Consider the following 21,682-nt stretch of genomic DNA (forward strand, 5'->3'; position numbering starts at 1 on the left):
GATGGTGCCTCATAGTGAGGGAGCGAGCGAGCCTCCATTCAGCCTCCACCCTGGCCTCCCAGTCCTATTCTGTTCTGGCCCTGCAGTGCATTTCTGCACCCTCTGTGTCTCACTGAAGAGGTGGTAAGCATTAAGCCCAGTGTTGATTCACTTAGTTATCTCACTTCATTCTCATAAACTAAGTAAAAGCTCTTCATCTCCACACCCACATCCCACAACCGCAGCCCTGTGAACCGATGATGGCCCAGTTACAGATCCCGGAGTTTCTAGAGTGCATGGCTGCATTTGTGGCTGCGTGATATCTCCAAAGTCTACAATACTGACCTCTCAGTAGGGAGCATGCTAAATTAGATGGGAAAGTAACACAGACACCAAGGACACTCAATAAATGGCAACAAAGAAGGCTCAGCTAGCAACAAAAGCTTACTAAACCCCAGACAAGGATTTAATGGTGAGATATAACAATTTTCTTTTCCTGCGGAATTTTTGGATAATTCCATTAGCAATTTAGTTCTAACAAGCAGTATAAAATAATTTTGTGCTTTCTAAGGAGGCAGGTTTGGGGGATGGTTGGGAAAATGTGGAGGGAAGGGCACACTGGTGAAGGGATTGGGGTTATAATATTGAATGCCTATAACAATTGTACTATGGAAAACTTTGTAAACCATGGTGTTTAAGAGGAGAAAAAAAGAAATAAAAAAAAATCTTTTCATCTGACCCTGTAGGAAAACAGGTTCAGAAAGGTTCATTTGTTCAAGGTAACCAACTGCATTAGAGCAAACTCTGTATCTCACCCTAAACCCTGTGAATTGTCACTTCAGGGTTCCTTACCTGTCCTCAATGGACACAACATTGCTGGCACACATGGAAACATGTCAGAGTATTTTCATGGGGCCAGAGTGAGAGGACAGCAGGTTAGGTGCTTTCCTTGCGTGCTGCTGACCTGGATTCAATCACTGGCATCCCATATAGGTCCCCTGAGAACTGCCCAGAATGATTCCTGAGCATTGCCAAGTGTGCCCCCTCCTCCCCCAAAAAGGAATAAGTGTTTCCAAGCTGGTGGCCTTACCATTCTCCTCTCCAGCCTCTCCCAGACACCTCATGTGCCACTCCACCACCAGCTCTTCAACTTCCTCTTTGCGTTTTTATGTCCCAGATGTTTAAAATTCAAAACAGTTTTCCTGATGTTTTCATAAGAGTAATGTATTCCCTACACCCCACAGAATAAAGAGAATGTGAAATGGCAGGGCTGGACTAGGGACAGAGTTCAAGGTAGTGGGCGTGTTCAGTTGCAGTCTGGGGTGGATAACCTTCCTGGTTTCCAGACCCCCAAGGGGCCAGAGGTGCTGGGCACGGTGTAGGGAAGGGTGAGGAGGAAAGGGCAAGGGGATGCCAGATGGACCTCACACTCCCTGGATGAAGGTGTCTGGGGTAGTCAGACACCCCTACACATCCGAAGTTGCATAGGGACATCATGTAAATAAAATGCCTGCCTGGTTCTTGCTCTTGAGGAACTTGTAACGAGATAATCACACACAACTGATGAATGTTCCCAAGGGGCAAAGGAAAACCGAGCTTGATGGGTTGACACAGCACTACAAAGCCAGGAGGGTCTAGAGTGATATACAATGGGTAGGATGCTTCCTTGCACATGCCAACCCAGTTCGATCTCTGGCACTCCATACAGTCCCAATTCTGCCGAAGTGACCCAAGTGCAGAATCGGGTGTAAGCCCTGAGCAGTGCTGGGTGTGGCCCCCAAAACAAAACAAAATGGAAAAACCCCACAATCCATCAGGAGGGAACTGACTGGAGTTTTGCTATTTGGAGGCAAAATATTATGCACATTAAGGGGAACATGTTTGCCCTTACTTGGTCGATGAAACCAGACTGGGAGAGTATGTGCCATTGTCTAGTATGGACTTGGGCAAAACCACAAAAAAACTCCTTTTGTTTACTGTTAGGGCAGGTGCCTTCCTTATTAAAAAATTTGTAATCGTGCTGCCCAGAATTACCAGGAAATATTTCTTCCAATTTTCTCCAGACCCCAGATTTCAGTCATTAAAGGTAAAAGCAGTTACCCAGCTGACGGAAGGGGACAACGGTGAATTAAATCACTGGCACCAGAGCCCCCTGGCATTGAGGGGGCTAGTCTTAGAGCCTGCAAGCAATCCCATTTCCCAGCAAGGACTCAGCAAGTGGAAGAAGTACACCATGTCAGGAGCCGCCCCAATGCACAATGGAGAGCCCTGCATTTGGAACACCCACAAAACGCCACTTTAACCGCGACACTCAAGTCCCCCGAGGTTCGTTCACTCTCCCCTGCTGCTCTCCAAGTCCTAAACTTCCTCTCTCAGAACAGCTGCAGAAATTCCTAGAGTAGGGTGAAGTCTTGAAATTCCAGGTTAAAAGTCGGTGCCCCCATAACCCTGCCAGAGGTTCCCACAAAAATGGATTTTAAGCAAAGGGAGCTGTTTAACTCCTGCCTTACCCCACACCATTTTCTAAACTAGCTGAAAGGGTTTTCTTTAGCTTTCCTAGCTCTTGAATTAAAGACACTGTTTACGGCTTCCAAACATGTTTTCTCAGCATCAGCTTTCGTAAACTTCAGGTTCAACCCTTAAAAAAATACATCCAAAGAGACAGAGCCCAGTTAATTTCCATCTCCTTTTCCTTTCATTTCTTCCTTGCTCAGTAGGGTAACCCGAGTGCCCATAAACCAAGTAGACCTTACCTTGCCTTCTTTCCCACCAGACTTGCAGTTTTCAGGGCAGGAAGCAACAGCGGTATAGAAGAGCTGTCCCCAAGTGGAAGCTCCAGGCCCCTCCTTAGTGATTTAGTAATGGCTGCAGAGACACTGGGCTGTATTTGCTCTGTGTTTGCATCTTAACTGCATTTTCCTAGTCCTGGCCAATCACAGCCAACCTAGCCCTGGGCCTGACTTATTCAAACCAGAGGGAAAGCTTTATCTGTTCCTATTCAAAACAGCAAAAAGAAGAGTGGACTTTTAAAGGCTTCTTTTCTCTTTTAACCCCAGCTCCACACCCTGATCTAATTGATTTTTTAAAAGTGCATAGCCCATTAATAATGCAGGGAGGAGGGTGGGAGGATATGAAATTCACCCTATTGAAGATATGGATGCATTATGTTGCTGACAAGAGGCAAGGGATGGAGCCGCCCCCCTGAGCCAGCAGCTGGGCTGTCCAGGCAAGTGCTCCCTGAGAAGCTTCTGGCCGTTTCTCAAATCAGACCATCCTGTTTTGCTCCTTAGGTTCTCCCTGGGGGCGTGGGGGTGGAGGTGTCCTTCACCTAGTCAGTATTTGCATGCCTACTATGTGCCAAAAATCAGGCTGCAGTTTTAGGTCACCTGGTTTGGGAGAATCAGAAAGGGACAAAGCCCGAAGCCTCAGTCCCTGAGGATTTCGGCTTCCTCCCCAGCAGTCAAAAATTGAGCATATGCTTATTAAGCACCTGGCTGGCAATGGCCATGGTTCCAAATTGGGGCCAAGGAGGAGCTAATCAAGCCTGACCCCCGTGACCTTGAGGGTTGGCCTGGTGCCTGGCACGGACCCAGATGAACAGCAGGACAGGAGACAGCACCCATTCCAGGACAGGGTTTTAAAACCGCTTTTATTAATTGTAAGTAATACAAATATTCCAAAAATATAAACAGACACTTGGTGGCGTCCTACATTTCAAGTTTTTGAATACAACAAATTTATCAAACCATGAACCTGTGAGAGGGCTATTGGGATCCCACCGAGTCACGGTGGAAAGCTGATCCCCTGCCCTCCAAATGGCATCTTGAAGGGGGAAGGGTGGCATGACATGGGATGCGTCAACCCTGGGGTGACTAGGAGCAAAGAAGCTCAAGGGGCGCAAAGAGGAGGGTCCGGGGAAGGCCGACAGCATCACAGAAACGGGAGAGCTCGTCAGACCCGTCTTCCCTCCCTGCAAGCATTGGCTGGCATCAGAGACAAAATTAAAAGCCCAGTTTACAAAGAACAAGGGGAGTTGGGGGAAGGACAGTGGTAAGTGACCAACTGAAGACTTCAAGGGGAAAACAGGCTTCCCGTCCTCAAGACACTTGGCCTGGCCGGGACATGGAGTACAGGATGACCCTGTGCCAAGACTGCCTGACCGAGGCGCAGGAGCGGGGAGAGGCAGCAGAACTGAAGGGGGGGTCTATTCCTAGGGAATGGAGACCGTTACACTTCTCATGCTTTGAGCACGAAGAAGCTTCTGGGCCACTCAGAGGGGTGTGGTTATACCGTACAAAATGTCAAAATCTTTGGGAGGCAAGAGGGAAGGAAACAGAAGGTCCCCGGTGAACGGAAGGCAAATTTACTCTATTGTAAGGGACCCAGGGGCCTCCAGAGCGTCCCCTCTACAATGTGCAGAGTGGACACTCCTAGTGGACCCTTTCCACACTGGTCCTGTGTCCAAAGCTCCCCCTATGAGAGGGACACGAACATCAGGCTGATTTTGAAGCCCAATCAGAGAGACACACCGTGTCCCTGAAGAGGCACCTTAAAGAACTGAACCTGGCAGGCGGGCAGATTCCTGGCATGGCTTGAGATGGTGCTGGCCAGGCAGAGGCCTACTGCTCCCTGGAGACCAGCCTCCAGGAGGTACCGCTGGTGGAGGCCCTTGACCAGCGCCCGGGATGACCTTGCCCTCCTCTGAAGTCTGGCCTGATACCTCAGGAGTAGGTTGGGCCACTGATTACTGCCATTGGCACACTGAAACCAAAACCAGACAGCAAATGACGGCCGTGCACTGGCGGAGCCGCACGGTGGGGTGGGTCCAGTTCAGGTGGATTTGGCAGAGTTGCTTCTCTGGGGAAGGGTGAGCATTATGGGAAACGGGCTGCAGGCAGGCAGGCTTCATGCGGGAACAGCAGGACACGCCCACCAGAGTGGCCGGGCGCTGGGCAGGAGGGTCTCAGAGAACCGGGACAAGTCTGACAGGGGAGGGGTGGCATGGTTCTTCCTTGACACATGAAAATAGGGGGGGCAGAAGGGGTTCCGAGGGCCGGATCAGCTCAGAGCCTCTTATTGCTTAGTCAGAGAAGCCTGGTGGGCCTGGAGGGCAGATCTGGCTCTTACCATGGGGGTGGGGAGTGGATTCGGGCAGTGGCCGGGCCTGGACAGAAGCCACAATTGGTCTGAGAATGGGAAGCCCCCACCTTCCTTCAGGAAACAGCGCTCTGGGCTGGCCGCTGGGGCACTTTCCCCTCTCTGCAGCACCCCCAAGCCCCCAGACTCCAGGGAAGGATGCCTGGGTCTCTGGGGATTCTGTTCCACTTGGCAACACCACAAGGGAAAAATAAGGCCTCACAACCTTGGGATAAGGGGAGGTGCTGGAGAGAGGCCAGCCAGACGGCCATCACTCAGACGCTGTGGCGGCTGCTCCACCGTCTCTTCCAACTGGTGAGCTCATTATCGGACTGGACCGAAAATGAGTAGGAACTGAGCAAGTAATGGGGCCGAGTCCTGAGCAGGCGGTGTCCCTGCACCTGTAGCAATTTACAAATGCTTTGGAACACCTGCCTCCAGGGAGAGCGAGGAGGGAGGGGAAAGGGGGAGGGGGGGGGGAGGGGGAGGAGAGAGCCCCACCCCGCCCCAGGGGAGGTCATGATTAAGGCAGTGATGCTGAGGTGGGGCTCCCCTTTGGGGAGGGGCCCCTTGTGCTCCCAACTGTAGCAGCACCCCCCTCCCTTTCGGAGCGGTGCCTGGGACAGAATCAGGGGCTCACACATGCCAGGCAAATACCTACTGCTGAGCCACAGAGCCATATCCCTGATTCCAGCACTTTCCCTTTTGTTTTCTATCTTGGGGAAATTCTCATTATAGGATTTTTTTTTAAGCGTTCTCTTAAACTCTGAAAGCAAGAGATTTGGAAAATGCAGGGGTGAAGCACGTGTCCACACCCGGACCAGAGATAGGAGGCACCTGCAGGAGGAGGAGGGTGAAATGAAAGGTGAGAACATCCTCTCCCCCTCAGTCCCAGCAACGCAGGAGGGCCTGGAGAGAGCAAGCCAGGAGGGACGGGACGAGGACTGAAGCAGAGAGCGAGCTTGGCAGAAGGCAGGCTCCGGAGGAAGTCAACAGGAGGGAGCCCTGTCCAAGAGCAGGAGGGCCTCGGCGCCTGCCTTCCCGGACCCTGGAGTCCAAGTCCGGGCCCCAGCACCACAGAGAATCCCTGAAGAGCACACTTCCAGTCTGAGCCTGGTCGACCCACAAGCCACGGGGACACACCCTCACGCTTTGGGGAGTTCCTTCTTCCCGGCACATCAGTGCTTCCCGCGTTTATCTCAGGTCCAGGACTGTAGCTTTGTCATGAACAGAACAGGTCCGACACACCACGTTTGCAAAGTGGATTTTTAAAGAGTCAAAAGAACGGAAATCAGTGATCTGTCCTCTTCCAGGCCAGGGAGAAGACTTCCTTCCCCACTTGGTGAAGACTATGGCTAGGTGATGAGGAAGGCAGGCTGGGTACCCAAGTCTTGGGGAGACACAGAAAGAACCCAGCACCGGGGCTGGAGGCAGGCGCAGCCCTTGGGCCACAGGGCGTGGTGAACACTGGGGCAGCAAGTTGTGGAAACACATTTTCCTCTTCCCAAAACGTCTTTCTGGCTGTAGCAGCTGGCTGGAGAAAGGATTCGGTAAAGTGTGTGCCCAGGGCAGCTAAAGGCAGCCTCCGACCCCTCCTTTCTCCTTGGCAACCTTGCAACACTGAGGAAAGGCCCGGGGCTTGGCAATAAGGCCTTCAATAGTCTTCATCCCTACAGAGCACAGCAGCTCTCAGGATATCTGGACAGGAGACAGACCAACCGGGGAAAGTGTTGATCTCTCAGCTTCCCTCCCAAACGGAATCATTTGTACCCCAGGGCTATTGTTCACGGTCTCACACACACACGTGCACCTGCACCTGCTCGCATCCAGCTTGGGAGGCCACTCAGGGCACAGGCAGCTAACTCTGGGTATCCTTGGTCTGAGGCCTGCCTCTCTGCATCTAACCTGTCCTAGAGCTTTCCAATAACGTCTATTTCCAGGCCTGATTTGGTGAGACGTTCCAGCTTCTGGTTTGTCTGTCAGGCAGATCGTAAAGGCACAGTGTAGGGAAGTCCCCTACTGGGATGGCCATTGCCATCAGGAGCAATGAAGGCTAGGGGGCCCGCAGCTGCCCAAGGCTGGTGTAGACATCCTCTGCTCCACTCAACTCCTCAAAGATGGGAATCAGGTTCAGCAGCTCAGTGTCTGCCATGTCATCAAACCAGGACTGCACAGGGACCTGAAGCAGGGGGAAAATGGTGCCAGTGAACCCGACCAGTTCTTTCCTCCCACGCCCCAATGGCCTGGAGGCTGACTGGGCAGTCCGTTCCTCTGGCCACGCCCACAGCTCCCCCCACCCTTGGAGAGACCACGTACTGCATTCTCAGGGTGGAAGATGTAAGACGCAGGCGAATTGTCCAAGATGAGGGTTTTCCTCAGGTCCCTGCCCAGGCGGCTGAGGTCTTTGACATAGCAGCCCTGGTGGAACACACAGGACTCCCGGAACAGGCGGGCCCGAAACACGCCACACCTGTCCAGCAGATCTGTTACCGGGTCAGCGTACTGGAGAGAAGAGAAGAGGTTTTTGCTTGCATGCAGCCCCGGTTCCCCCAGGGAACCCCACGCACGGTAAGGAACTGCTGGGCCGCTCCCAGACCTACCCACACCAGCCCCTCATTATTCTCTTCTCCCCTCCTGCCCCCGGGGTACCTTGGCCAGGCTGGCAGTGAAGAGAACACACTCAAAAAGTTCCCCCATTCGCCTCAGGAATTCATCCACATAAGGCCTCTTGAGCACATAAACCTGAGGAAAAGCAGAGAAGCCTGTTGGTGGCATCTCTGAGAGTGGGGCCTGGAAACATCAGTCACCATCAAGTGTGCAAAGAGCAGCAAGTGGGTTCAGACCACGCTCTGTGATACCCCATGACCCAGTCCCACGGGCACCACCTCGCTGGAAGCCTCTGTCCAGACAAGGGTACTAGCATCACTTCCTCACCAGGCTTCTGCGGTCTGGGTGGCTCCAAAGTTGACCCACCGCAGGAAGAGAGACATCCGCCTATCTCCCAGGGGCCAGCTTTCGTTTCCGGCGAACCATCAGCTGCCTCCAGAAACAAGTAATCAAGAATAGGCCTCACCGATGGAAACAGCCTATCCTGGATTACTTGAATCCAGCCACAGCCTCTGAGGGAGCTTCCTGTCCTCGGGTCTGGCAGGACAATCTGTCCTGGACAACATCAGGCAAACTTTTCGATACTTCCTAGAACCTCACACAGCTTCTCTGGAATGCACAGTTAACCTTTTCCCTGGAGAAGAACAGACCAGACTCTGTGGTGTCCAAGTCTAGTGACTGGTATTCTGACGCTCCCCCGAGACCCCTCCCATTTTTTTTTTGTCTTGGGCCACACCCAGAGGTATTAAGGGGTTACTCCCGGCTCTGCACTCAGGAATTACTCCTGGCAGTGCTTGGGAGACCATCTGGGGTGCTGAGTAGTGAGCCCAGGATTGGTCAGAGCAAGGCAAGGCCCCTACCCACTCTACTACTTCTCTGGTCCCCACCACCCACCATTTCTTGCTTGATTTTGCCAGTCACTCCCAACACCTGGGTCCACTTCCAGGCTCTTGCAAGCTTGGCCTAAAACGTTCCCCAGAGACACATTCTCTGTTGGTGTGCACTATATCATTTCCCTGCTTCAGGCTCCTTCCCGCTCAGTCTAGAGACGCTACTAAGAACCATTTCTTCATAGCAACTCTGTTCATGTCACCCACTCCTCAAAGAGCCTGCTGTGACTCGCCCCCTGGAAGGTGGCCTGATGTGGCCGCTACCTCAGATCTATAGCAGGAATTCAGTGCTTCAGTTGCCATGGCTCGACCCCCTTTTATTTGCTATTCCTCAACCTCCCATGTGCCCCTCACTTTTTCTTCTTAGCTATTAAATTTGAATTCCCTCACTGCTCTGCCTAACCACCCCCTCCCTGCAGAGAGCCAACCTGTTCCTCCTCCTAGTCACATCCCCTTTTCATTACGCACACCCTCTTACCTGTTAACCAGGAATTCAGTGTGTATTTGTCACCTTCCTCCCTGTATATATTTCTATACCCTTGACCTGCTGGAAAGGAGCTGGCACTGATGAGGGGCTGGCGCTCAGCCCCACAGACCTGCTCAGGTGGGGGTGGTGCCACTGAAGGAAGTATTGAGACTAAGAGATATAGGACAGTGACAGCAACTCAAAGACACCAAAAATCTTATTTCCCTGTAAAAAACTATTTGAGGGGGCTGGAGTAGTAGTACAGCAGGTAGGGTGGACCCGCGTTCAATTCCCAGCATCCCATACGGTCCCCTGAGCACTGCCAGGAGTAATTCCTTAGTGCAAAGCCAGAAGTAACCCCTGCGTTGCACCGGCGGGTGTGACCCAAAAAGTCAAAAATTAAATTAAAAAAAAAAAAAAAGATAAAAGAGAAACTATTTGACCAGGCCATGCAAACACATGCCGGGACTATGATCCTGATGTCTCTCAGCTGCTGAGTGAGTAAATGATTTCTCACAATCAATACCATATGATCCTTAACACAGGCCAAGTGGGTTATTACAGGGCTGGAGCTTGGCCTGACTCAGATTCAAGTGCTCTGTGACACATGTGTACTAAGCACTTCTGGGGGCAGAATCTAGTGCAGGGACTCCAGGGACAGGGAGACGTCTTCAGGAAGGAGGTGCCAGGTCTGGGGGCAAGAAAGGCACCAGCTACATGGAGAGTGGACACGGGGAAGGAGGGACAACAGCGGAATACCAACTCCTCAGGATTAGAGAACATTTAATACATCACAGGACCAGGGGGACAGTGCTAGTAAATCACAGCTACTAGTGTTACGTGACACTGGCCGGTGATGGGAAAAGGATCTGCAGATGGAACCCAAGCTGAAGAGAGAAGAGAGGAGGAAACCGGAGCCCTCCGGGAGGGCGTGAGCCAGCAGGAAACTCACCTGGTGAGTGGTTCCCTCAATCTCTACAGGCACTATGAAGTCGGCGTTGTTGATAGGCTGGAAAACAGAAAAGTTAATGAGGTCAGTTAATGAGGCATGGTGGTAAGAAGACACTGCACCTGTGTCCCTGACAAAGCCATTGCACCCGGGAGTGGGGGAGGGAGGAGAAACAGATCTTAAAATTCAAGGATGTTCCATCCACTAAGTAGTTCTCAGCCCAGCAGAGCATATAATATCCCCTTCTGGTTTCCCTACCTACCACTCTCCAGTTTTTTGTTGTTGTTACTGGGTTTTTTGGGGGAGGTGGGTGGGGGGTGCTGGAGATTGAATCCAGGTTGGCTGCACACAAGGCAAGCACCCTACTTGCTGTACTATCTCCTCAGCCCCAACTATCTAGTTATACCAGAGCTAAGGGGGGAAAAAAAGTTAGTATCTTTTTTTCCCTTTATTTTATTTTTTTTTACAGTTGTAGATTTACAATTTTTTGTGCTTTGGTTTCAATTATACAATGATCAGATACCCATCCCTCCACCAGTGCCCATTTGCCACCACCATGGATAATATCCCTCCCATCCCCATCCCCCCATCCCCCCTGTCTCTGTGGCAGGGCAATCCCCTGTGTTCTCTCTCTCCTTTTGGGTGTTGTGGTCTGCAAAAGAGGCATTGAGTGGCAAACATGTTCAGTCCATAGTCTACTTTCGACATGCATCTCCCCTCCTGGGAGGATCCTCCAAACATCCTTTATTTGGCGCTCCCTTCTCTATCTGAACTGCCCTTTCCTCTAGGATACCCGGCTGGCCTCTAAGTTATGGAGTAATCCTCCTGGTGCTGATCTCAGCTATTCTTGGGTATTAATCTCATACTTTGTTACTTTATATCCCCCAGATGAATGCAATCTTTCTATGTCTATCCCTCTCTTTCTGACTCATTTCGCTCAGCATGATAAAAAGTTAGTATCTTTTCCCAGCTGGTTTTTGGGCCACACTGGGCTGTGCTCAGGGCTTACTCCTGGCACTCAGCAATTACTCCAGCACTGATCAGAGGACTATATAAGGTGCCAGGGATCAAACCTGGGCCAGCCACAATCAAGACCCGTGCCCAAGGCCACTGTAGTTTCTTTGGTAGTCTTCTTTTTTTTTCCCTTTTGGGTCATAGCCGGCGATGCACAGGGGTTACTCCTGGTGGTGCTTGGGCAATCATATGGGATGTTGGGAATTGAACCCGGGTCGGCTGCATGCAAGGCAAACAAACTCCCTACCCGCTGTGCCATCTCTCCAGTCCCCAAGATCTTCTTAAGTTAGAAAACATTCTTATAAAATACAGGTGCAGGATCTTTTTTTTCTTTTTGCTTTTTGGGTCACACTGGTGATGCACAGGGGTTACTCCTGGTGGTGCTTGGGAGGACCATATGGGATGCTCAGAATTGAACCTGGGTCGGCCGCGTGCAAGGCAAATGCCCTACCCACTGTACTATCACTCCAGCCCCGAAAGGTGCAGGATCTAAGGCAGATTAAGACCCTTGGGATTCTGGTGGCCCTCTGCCGTGTGTGGGGAGGGGCATGACCCAGAGGCAGCCCGATGATAGAGACTGCGAAGAGCGGAGGTTCCCACTCAACACTCCTCTCTGTGTCGCCAAGTGGCTATGATGCCCATGTGGCTGAACTGTCCCACTGACTCCAGGCTGCCTCACAGCACTGTAGGGAGAGTCACGAGACAGCCTCGGCAGGTAGAATAAGGGCGCCAGGCCTCCAGGTACCTTAAAGGAGCTGTGCACGAGGGTTTCGTCCAGGTCAATGACCACACAGATCCTTCCTTGGTCTTCCTCAGTCACCTCTGGGAGCAGGCAGGTCCCTGGGATCTAGAACCAGAGTCAGCAAACAAAGCAAAGTATCTGTCAGACACCAGAAAATAAGGTGGTTACCAGAGAAGGGGAAGGGCGCTAGAGGAATGGGGAGAGGGGTGTGACTCTGATCACGGTGGTGGCGTGAGAACTTTGGTCGGGGCTGGAGGACAGGCGAAGCAGATACACATATGGAGGTGTGAAGCTATACTGCTGAACTTATACACTATTATAAACCAATAGCATCTGTAAAAAAAATAATAATAAAAACAAAAATAAAGGGAGGCAAAATAATTGAGGGGAAGAAAAAAAAAGCAAAAAAAAAAAAAAAACACAAAAGAAAACCAGAGGCGAACTGCTGCTGAGATCCGGCCCAGGAAAGACCCATTACTCCCCTCAGGGGAATGCCCGAAAGAGACGGGCTCACTGAGGAGACCGAGGACCGCCCAATTTTACCAACCCAGGACAGGTCCCACGTGAAGGCCAAGCGGTTGAACAAGGACAGCCTGGAGTTCTTGGCTGAGATCAGCCTCGGACCGGGACCACGACCTGATCTGGATGTTGGGGACGGGCCCGGGGCGAGTATCTGAAAGCAAAGGCTTTCCCAGGCGCGGGGCCAGCGGCCCTCAGCCCACGGGGTCAGCAGGGCCCACAGGGTCTGAGGCTTCTGAGCACATACTCTGCTAGAGTCACACACCTGATAAAACTGGTACTGAAGACACTGGAGCAGGTCCGACTGTGGGAGGAAAGAAGGCGGTCAGAGCCGAGTCGGGAACGCCAACCCCAGCCTGGTGGGGCGACTGCCCCAGCACGAGGCCCTCCGGCCAAACCCCCAAAGGGCCTCGCATGGAACTTTGTATCTTCTGGCTTCTTCATTTTTGAGCAACACCCGCAGTGCTCGGGGAGCATACAGGATGCTGGGAATTGAACCCAGTTGGGCCACGGGCAAGTGCCTGACCCGCTGCACTACCGCTCTGGCCCCAAGAGAGACTTTTCTAAAGAGCTGGGCAAGGAAGGGGGAGGTAGAATTTCCTTTCCACGTTAGGGCTGATAGAGAAAGGAGAAGATCATGCCTGTTCCTGGTGCCACTGTCTCTCCACTGGAGAAACTGAGGAACAAGGAACTCAAGGGACAGAGTCAGAGGCAGAACCAGATGCTGGATTCTTCACTCTGCTCGATTAACCTCTTGCTCAGTCCTACACCCAGACTTCTTTTGAGAATATTTGTTTTCACTCCTGGAGGCTCAGGGGGACCATATGGGATGCTGGGGATGAGACCCAGGTTGGCAGTGTGCAGGGCAAATGCCTTACCCAGTGTACAATCTGTCCGGCCCTGAGAACACTTCTTTTTAAGCCCTAAATCCTCCTGAGGGAAGTGTCTAGGCAGGGTGGGGCTGAGCCCTATGAAATACCACAGTAAGCCCATGTGACCCCAAATTGAGGGGTGGGAGACTGCAGAGAAATGAAAGGCTCCCCCCATCGTTCACTAATGGTTATGAAAGAACGAAGTAGTGTTCGTAACAGAAACGCTGAAAATCATTAAAATTTCAGCATTTAAAAAACAACGTTGGCATTTCAGTATACTTTGAAAGTAAAAATACTTTCAAGTTGTTTTAAGAGTCTTCCCCTCTCCAAAATATATTAATGTTGCTTTCTGACTTAATGATGCAATTTTACTCTTTCCCATGTTACTAGCAGAGTGCGTAGGGCATTTGCCTTGTATGTGGCTGACTGGGGTGACCTGGGTTCAATACCTCCACCCCTCTCAGAGAGCCGGCAAGCTACCTAGAGTATCTCGCCCGCACGGCAAAGCCTGGCAAGTTCCCCGTGGTGTATCTAATGTGGCAAACACAGTAACAAGTCTCACAATGGAGACGTTACTGGGCCTGCTCGAGCAAATCGATGAACAATGGGAGGACAGCGGACCCATGTTACTAAACTTGGAAAACTTCATCAAAATTTAGTATGCAATTATGAATAATTTTGTAAATCATGGTGCTTTACTAAAATTTCAAACAAAATTGAACAAAAGAATTAAGCTTAGTAAAACTTATATTGTAACCTGACCATCAATACCCCTGCTGGATGAGTGATTCCCCTCCCATCCCCAAACCCTGAATGAATGTTCATGTTTTGAGCCTGGCAGAAGGGCCAATGGTGTCGGCAGTATGATTTTCAGATCAGGCTGTGAAATGCCAGACATCTTCCCAAACGTCTCACATGTAGAGGTGAAAGTGACGGAAGGAGTTATTAAGAGTCAGACATCATTTTAATTTCTTGGTTTCCAGAAAGTCAAGTAACCTAGAAGCCAGTTTGGCAAAGAAACAACCAACAAGATTTAGTCAGAGAGACCTGAGTCTGAAGGCTTACTCCTGGCTCTGTGTTCAGGAAACAATCCTGGCAGTGCTCAGTGGACCATATGAGATACTAGGGAATGGAACACGGGTCAGCTGAGTGCAAGGCAAGCAAGCACCCTATCCAACCTGACATTACCCTTTCTTAAACCATTAACTATTCAGGTGCTGTATAAATCCTCTGGATCTTAGTTTCCACTTTCCTGAGTGGATACCCTGTGAATCTTCTAGAAGGGTGGCTATATGAATCACACAAGACAATTTATGCAAAATATTTTCCACAATTTATGGAATCTGAAGGAGCTGTAAGGCAGAGACCCTAGAAACCATAGGGGCACCTGGCATCTGGGTGTCTCACAAATGGGAAACAAGAGCATGGACTATTCTGGGATGAACAGCAGGAGCCTCCCTTGAGCCAGAAAACTTGGCCACCTTCAGCAAGGCTACCTTGCTTACTGGCTGCGGTCGCAGGTAGAAGTTTCTTCCTTGCTGGAATCACACCACCCTGAGTCAGCTACCTTAGCAATGGTGTTGGCTTCCTCCTTATAAGCAGAAAGCTCCGTGGAAGAGCTTGACTGGCCAACATGCTGGGCACGGAAGCAGCAGAAGAGGGCCTTGAAGATGTTACGTCCACGAGGCTTCTTAGGAGAGGACTTGGAGACCAGGCCTGGAGAGGAGGGAATGAAAGATTTTAGCTAAAGGGCACCTCTTTAAACAGACACTCCCACCCCCTCGTCTGTCACTCCACATGTACTTGGCGAATAACTAAATACAGTGAACAGGGAATTGGACATGTCTCAGCATCAAACAGATAGCAGGAATTCCCACTTTCTGTTTGGGAAACAAATCACAGAACGGTTGCTGTGCCTTCCAGGGTAGCAAAGGACAGAGCCCTCAAAGATGGGGACCCAGCTTTGTCACCTGGTGGTCCACAGTTCTGTTACAAACACACTGAGCAAATCCCTCTAAGTTAATTCACAAAATCAAAATCCCTCCCCAAGATAGCATTCCCACCAGCTCGCCCATCCTCTAGTTAGTGCAGCTGCAATTCTTCTCAAGGCCAGCTTCCCCAGAGACCCCATAGCAGCAGCGGAACTGAGGTCCCTCCCACCATAGATGGTGCCAAGGAATCGAACTCAGGTCGGGTGCATACAAGCCAAGTGCCTCGACTACTGTACTCTCTCTCCCGCCTACTTCCTCAACAATTTTCCTTAACACTCTTTGCCTTGAGGATTCAAGGCCTGGCTTCAGTTACACTGGTAATATGGGTGAGTGGTATAATCTATACACCCCAAACACAAACTCAGCAATACTGAAAACATGGTATCTAAGTTGCAACCACTGAGATTCTGTAATGTGCCTATCAGGCTGACAGTGGGATGGGGTAGGGGTTGGGGGGGAGGGAATATGGGAACACTGGTGGAGGCACGTTGGCACTGGTGGTGGGATTGGTTTTGAAATACTATATGCTTAAAATTCAACTATCAACAACACTGCAAACCACAATTTAAAAAAAAAGGATTGATTCAAGGTCTGGGAAGCAACCTTGGCGGGTTAGCCTGTGGGCCACTCACAGTCAGCTCTGGGCTCCAGGCTGGTATCCCTGCTTGCAGACTGCAGCCCTTGAGCTCCACCTTTGGGCTCTGGAATGAAATTAGTTATTTTTTTTTTGGGCGGGGTGCACCACATCAGTGATTCTAAGAGTTAGTCCTGGCTCTGCACTCCTGGTGATGCTAGGGGGACCAACCGTAAGGAATGCCAGAGATTGAACCCAGGTCTGCCTCAGGCAAGGCAAGCACCCCACCCGCTGTACTATCTCCTTAACTGGAAGTAAAGTCATTTAAGAGGGGGAGGCTTGGTAAAGCAGAAGCAGAAAGGCCAAAGTGATACAAAAAGCCATGGTATTATAGGAGCAAGCAGAAATGGACCTATCAACTGCGCAGTCAGACTAGGACGATATATTGTGGCCAGAAGGTGGCGCCACACAACCGCAACCACTGGTGGAATCAAGGGTCTCTCCCCAGAGCCGAGCTGGAGATGTGCCTGGGGATGAAACCTAACACACTCCACTTTAAAGCAAACTTCCCTGGAAGTTCCCCCGTCTTTGTGGTGGGGAAAGGCAAACAGAATGTGGCACTGTTCCCTTTAAGGAGTGAGAGGGACGGCAATGAGGCGGGACCACCCAGGAGCTCAAAGGTCCTCACAGCCCACACAGAGGTGGTCTTAGGAAGTAGTGATAGGAGTCATTTAGCATCCCCTGACTGAGCTGCCTGTGGCCCTGCAGAGTGGCAGAAAGAGAAACTCCATTCCACCAGACCCGGGTAAGTACACAGCCCCAGAAGGCAGAGGGGCAAGTAGCCCCCAGCACCATCTCAGGGCAACTTAGTCCTGACCCAATAGAAAGGTGTAAGGGTTAGAGCTGGAGCTGCAGTACAGCAGGCAGGGCACAGGCCTTGCATGTGGCCAACCTAGCACCAGCACCGCATCTGGTCTCTTGAGCTCTGCCAGGAATGACCCTGAGTGCAGAGCTAGGAGTAAAACCCGAGTAACACCAGGTGTTGCCCAAATAGTAAAGAAATAAGAAGAAAAGTGGAAGAGTTCCTGCAAGTACAGACAGGGTCACCCCAATCAGACCAGAGCTAAGATCTAGGATCTTAGAAGCTTTTTTGAAAATGAAGGGACTGGGGGCTGGAGTGATAGCACAGTGGGTAGGGCGTTAGCTACCTAAGTAGTCGACCCGGGTTCAATTCCCAGCATCCCATATGGTCCCCGGAGCACCACCAAGAGTAATTGCTGAGTGCATGAGCCAGGAGTAACCCCTGTGCACTGCTGGGTGTTACCCAAAAAGGGGGGGGGGAAGAAAAGGAAGAGACGAGAGCGATAGTCGATAGTACAGCAGATAGGGCATTTTTGCCTTGCACATGACTGACCTGTGTTTGACCCCCAGTATCCCATATGGTTTCCCCAAGCACTGCCAGGAGTAATTCCTGAGTGGAAAGCCAGGAGTAACCCCTGAGCATCACCAAGTGTGACCCCAAAAGCCATAGTAAATAAACACAATGAAATATTTTTTAAAAAAGAAAATGATCAGGATGCCCCAGCAACGGGGCTAACAACCTGGATATCACTATTGAGAAAACCAAGACTTCCAGGAATTGCCAGAAAAAAAAAATTACACTGGGGGGCTGACACCCCTCCCCCTCTTTGACCACAAGGAAAGAAACTTCGGAACAAAGCCCAGCACAGAGCAACCCCAGGAGGAGGGGCTGCTTAGATGTCTGCCTCTTAACAACTAACACAGAAAGAGGGAGAGACAATCCCACCTGCCTCTCTGATCCACATTCACTCCCAAGCCGAGGATCTCTGAGGATATTGGGTGACACAAGGCTCCAGGAGCAAAGGGGAGCTATCACTTTTTCTTTGCTTTATGGCTTTTTCCACACAGAACCACAATCAGGGGCTTAGCAGGGGCGTGGAGCCTTTCTCCAAAGAGAGGCCATCTCAAGAATGCACTCAGCCTCTCAGTGAAAGACTCCGCTAAGGCTGAGTAACCCTGAGCGAGAGAGGTTGGGCAGAGGCCAGTGAGGGGTCTCGTGTGCGCTCACCACAGGGGGCCCAACAGGCAGGCAAGCATCAGCCTCAGACAAGGAGCTTGCATTGGGGGTGGAGGTAAATCCTCTGTCCTCCAGCTTGATTTCGACTCCTCAGGGAAGAGTCCTTGCAAAAACAACCCTGGACTTAAGGTCCCAAATTCTTTGACCCTGGGAGCAGTTGCTTAGAAAGAATCAGAGCTCTGGTGCCTGGGGAGGGCGTTTGAGACCCCAAACAGTCAGGTCAATGCTCCAGACATCCCAGGCATTCCTCACTAGCCACCTCAGCTACAGCCCCCGCGCCTCCCTCTACCCGTCCCTAATCCTCTCTACCTAACCTTCAAAAAATTGCCTCTGAGGACCAAAGATGTAGCTCAGTGCTAGAGTACGTGCTTGCTGGTATGAGGCCCTATTTTCCACCCCTGGCACTTGCAAACAAATTACCTAGCCAAGCAGACTGCCTCTTTCAGCTTCCCCCCAAGGTGGCTGCTACGACAGGGACTGCGGAGACTTCAGCCGAGTCATCAGCTCTAGGGTCCTCGGAGTAACAGGCTGCTCGGTGGCTTTGGTTGAGTGAATGGCTGCAGGGCCCGTGACTGGCAGAACCAGGCCGGGAGACACAGAAAGTGCCTCCCCCACCTAGTGATGTCATTTCTTAACACAGGTGCATCACCGGAACTCAGGTGATGTGACAGAGATGCGGCAGGCTTGCCCCAGATGCCAGCTCCTTCAGGGGCCCCCTTCCCCTCAGTCACAGGCAGGAGGCCTTCTGCACCTGCTTCCACAGGGCCCGCGGTCATTCACTCAAAGTCTCAGAGCAGCCTGCAAGACAGAGGACCCCGGAGCTGATGACCGTGCCAGGCTGGAGCCACGCAGGCCCTGACGGGAGCTGAAAGAGGCCCTGATGAATTCTCAGAGGCAATCTTTTAGGCTGGGTGATTCTGTTTTGTTTGCAGTGCTGGGATTGGACCCGGGGCCCCCCACACGCAAACGCAAAGAGCTGAAGTGCATGGTTTGCATGCAGGAGCACCGAGTTTGATCCCCTGAGCACCACCAGGCGTGACCCCCACCCCCCAGCATCACCCTGGGGAGCCCAGGAACAAACAAACAAAATCAACTAGAAACTAGAGACCATTACTTCATTTAAGCCTCACTACCAACCCATTTGAGGCGATCCAGGCAGGATGCTAACACAGCAGGGCTGGACCCTGAGCTAGCCAGGGCTCCGAGCCGCTACCAGAGTTCCTGGCAGTGCAGGGGCAAACACGAGAGATGGGAGGGAGGCTCGAGGCACCTCAGGAAACTAAGTGGGGCCAGTCAAGAACCAGTGGGGCCCAGCCCCCACTTCTTTGCTGTCTTCTTGGGTGGGTCACAGAAAGTGCAAGGGGTGAAAGAGTACAAGGTTCTGGGATTCTACTCCAGAGAGGATCACCAGTCCCACACCTGCTTGAAGCGCAGTGGGGAGGGGGGTGGCAGGGAAGGCCCAGAGCCACGAGCTCTGGTTCCAAACCTGTTTTGTTCGATGGGCTCCAAGGTGAGAGGGAACGACACAGCAGAGTGGGGGTCTAAAACTCGCGCAGAACGTTCACAGGCCCTTTCAGTTGGCACTCCGCACGCCGCCCCGAGAGCCAGTGCAGCCCCGCCCGCCCCAAGAGCTCTAACACAAGAGGATTTGCAGGCCAGTAGGATCTTACTACACGAGGGTTCCCAATAAGGATACTAGCGGGTCCTCGAAGCCCAAGGACCAGCTCTCCCCCCATGCACCGTGGACGCCAGCCACCCCGCCCCTCCTGCTCTCAGAGGTGGGAGGTCAGAGACCTCCTGTGTAGACCTCACAGGAGCAGTGCTGGGGTGAGAACAAAGTGGCATCAGCGGCTGGCCACTCTCCTCCAGGTCTAGGTTGAGGCTGCCTCCTGAGGTAGGGGACACAGGACATAACTTCTCCCCGCGGAGGCTCCCTGGAGCTGGTGTCCACACTCTGCACACAGCCTCTTTAAGTCTCAGTCCCCTCCCCCATGAAACTGGTATAACGGAAGACCTTACCCCTGGCTGTAAGGACAATCCAAACCTAGTGAACACGGTGTCATCTCTACAAAAAACCCGGGTGTTCATTTTAATGCATGACCTAAGGGGAGAGGCCGCTGCCTGGCAGTACCACGAGCCTCATTCCGGGAGACCAGCAGCAGGAGCCGAGGAGCCCTTCCAGCCCCAGCAGGCGGCTGAGGCTCAAGAGCAGATGAAAGAAAGGCACCAGAGGAATTCCGATCACAGGCACATCGCAGAATGTCAAAACGACGCCTGCACCTTCTCCCAAGTCCACTATTATTCTCCAGCTGGTCAACTCCCTGACTGGAATTCTATGAATAACAGGAGATCAGGTAAGGCTGCTTCGCGCGAGACAAGCCAGTGTCCTCTCCCGTGTCCACCACCACTGCCCTCTAAGTAGCATCAGATGGGCATAGTACTTGCCTCTGCCTCTTAAAAGCCTGTGCAACAGGCCAGAAAAATAGTTCAAAGCACACGCTCTCCATGAAGAAGCCCTGGGTTTGATCCCTGGTACTGAACGGTTCTCCCAAGCACCACCAGGAGGGACCCTCCTCCCCAGAAGTGGCTCCGAAGCATCATCAGGTGTGCTCAATGACACAAGCTTGCAGACATACAAGTATGTGAATGCATGTGTGCACACGCATGCACACAGAAGTCCTGCCAGGACACCACAATTTTCAACCTTCTGAAGGTCAGTTTCAGAGCGCACCATTGCCAAAACACAGCTTAGTGTCCCCTATCCTCCCAGGATTCCGCACAAGGCAGACTCCCAGGTTACTGGACATCACCAAATCCATTCATATAGAAGGATGCATGCTCAGTTCATCCCTCCAGGAAGTACTTCCTCCCCCCATCGGCTCCCTTCCCCTCTGGAGCAAAGGCTCCCGTCAGTCATCACTATAAAATGGCCTCTCTGAACGGCTCCCTCCCCTTGGCTAGAGGAGAAAGAGTATTTGGAGCATTTCCGGCCCTTCTTGGCCAACTGCCTGGGTCCAGCAGCCAAGACACATCTGATTGGGGCGCCCCATGGAGAGGAGTCCTCCCAGGTCCTCAGCAAGGGGCATCTGTGCCTTGGCTAAGAAGAGGCCCTGAACTGCCAGGTGGACGGAAGGGCTTTCTGGGCCAGCAGATGAGTCGGCAGGAGAACAAGAGGGCAAGAGATGCCTGAACATCCAGAGAAAATACTGGGGACAGTGCGGCCAGCATACAATTAGTATAACGTCCAACTGTGATAGTGATTTCCTCAGGTGATCAGACAGGCAGGGTCTACTCCTCTCAGCACGAGACCCCCAACCTCCAAGGAGCAGTAAGGGCCTCACGTATGGGCTTTCAAAAGGTACCTTTAGGGGCCAGAGAGGTAGTACAGTGGGCAGGGCACTCTCCTGGGCACCACACATGGCCCCCCAAGCCTGTCAGGAGTCCTGAGCACTGCCGCATGCCACCCCCCTACCCAAGGCCCTTCATGTTGGGCTCTCGTCACATGTTCCACACCAGTGCGCTTCTGGGCAGCACCGGGACTACATTCTGGACAGCACGATGGCCCTGTGAGGTCCCCTTCTCCCAGAAACGAGGGATTCTCTTTCTTTCAGTTGTAGGCCATCAATGAACTTCATGAACGTGTGTGAGTTTACGCTCACATGGGGGCAGGGGGCAGGTGTGTGTGACAGGAGCTATTTACCTATTCGCTTCCTGTCTTTTCCGTGCCCCCCCCCCTTCCTTCAGCAATATGATAAAGGGCCTTAACTTTAAAGAACGTCTTGCAAGGAGGCCTCAATCTGAGCTACTGGGGGAAACTGCGTGGGTGCTACAGCACATACTTTGCA

At 51.9% G+C, this 21,682-nt stretch overlaps 1 protein-coding gene across 2 annotated transcripts in view; it reads right to left on the minus strand.

The window, feature by feature from the left end:
* Nucleotides 1-3,597: 3,597 nt before the first annotated feature.
* CTDSP2 (CTD small phosphatase 2) overlaps nt 3,598-21,682 on the minus strand; it is a 28,335-nt gene continuing 10,250 nt past the window's right edge. The window contains exons 2-8 of one of the 2 annotated variants that reach the window (XM_056117731.1): nt 14,742-14,890; nt 12,568-12,606; nt 11,787-11,888; nt 10,031-10,087; nt 7,765-7,857; nt 7,432-7,617; nt 3,598-7,294 (exon numbers count right to left, since the gene is read on the minus strand). In XM_056117731.1, coding sequence (XP_055973706.1) covers nt 7,169-7,294; nt 7,432-7,617; nt 7,765-7,857; nt 10,031-10,087; nt 11,787-11,888; nt 12,568-12,606; nt 14,742-14,890 — 752 coding nt within the window. In that variant the 3' untranslated portion in view covers nt 3,598-7,168. The remainder of the gene's footprint in view (nt 7,295-7,431; nt 7,618-7,764; nt 7,858-10,030; nt 10,088-11,786; nt 11,889-12,567; nt 12,607-14,741; nt 14,891-21,682) is intronic. The other variant, XM_056117732.1, reaches the window with a different exon arrangement.

Source organism: Sorex fumeus, unplaced genomic scaffold (genome assembly GCF_029834395.1).
Source record: "Sorex fumeus unplaced genomic scaffold, SorFum_2.1 ptg000035l, whole genome shotgun sequence".
Taxonomy (NCBI): Eukaryota; Metazoa; Chordata; class Mammalia; order Eulipotyphla; family Soricidae; genus Sorex; species Sorex fumeus.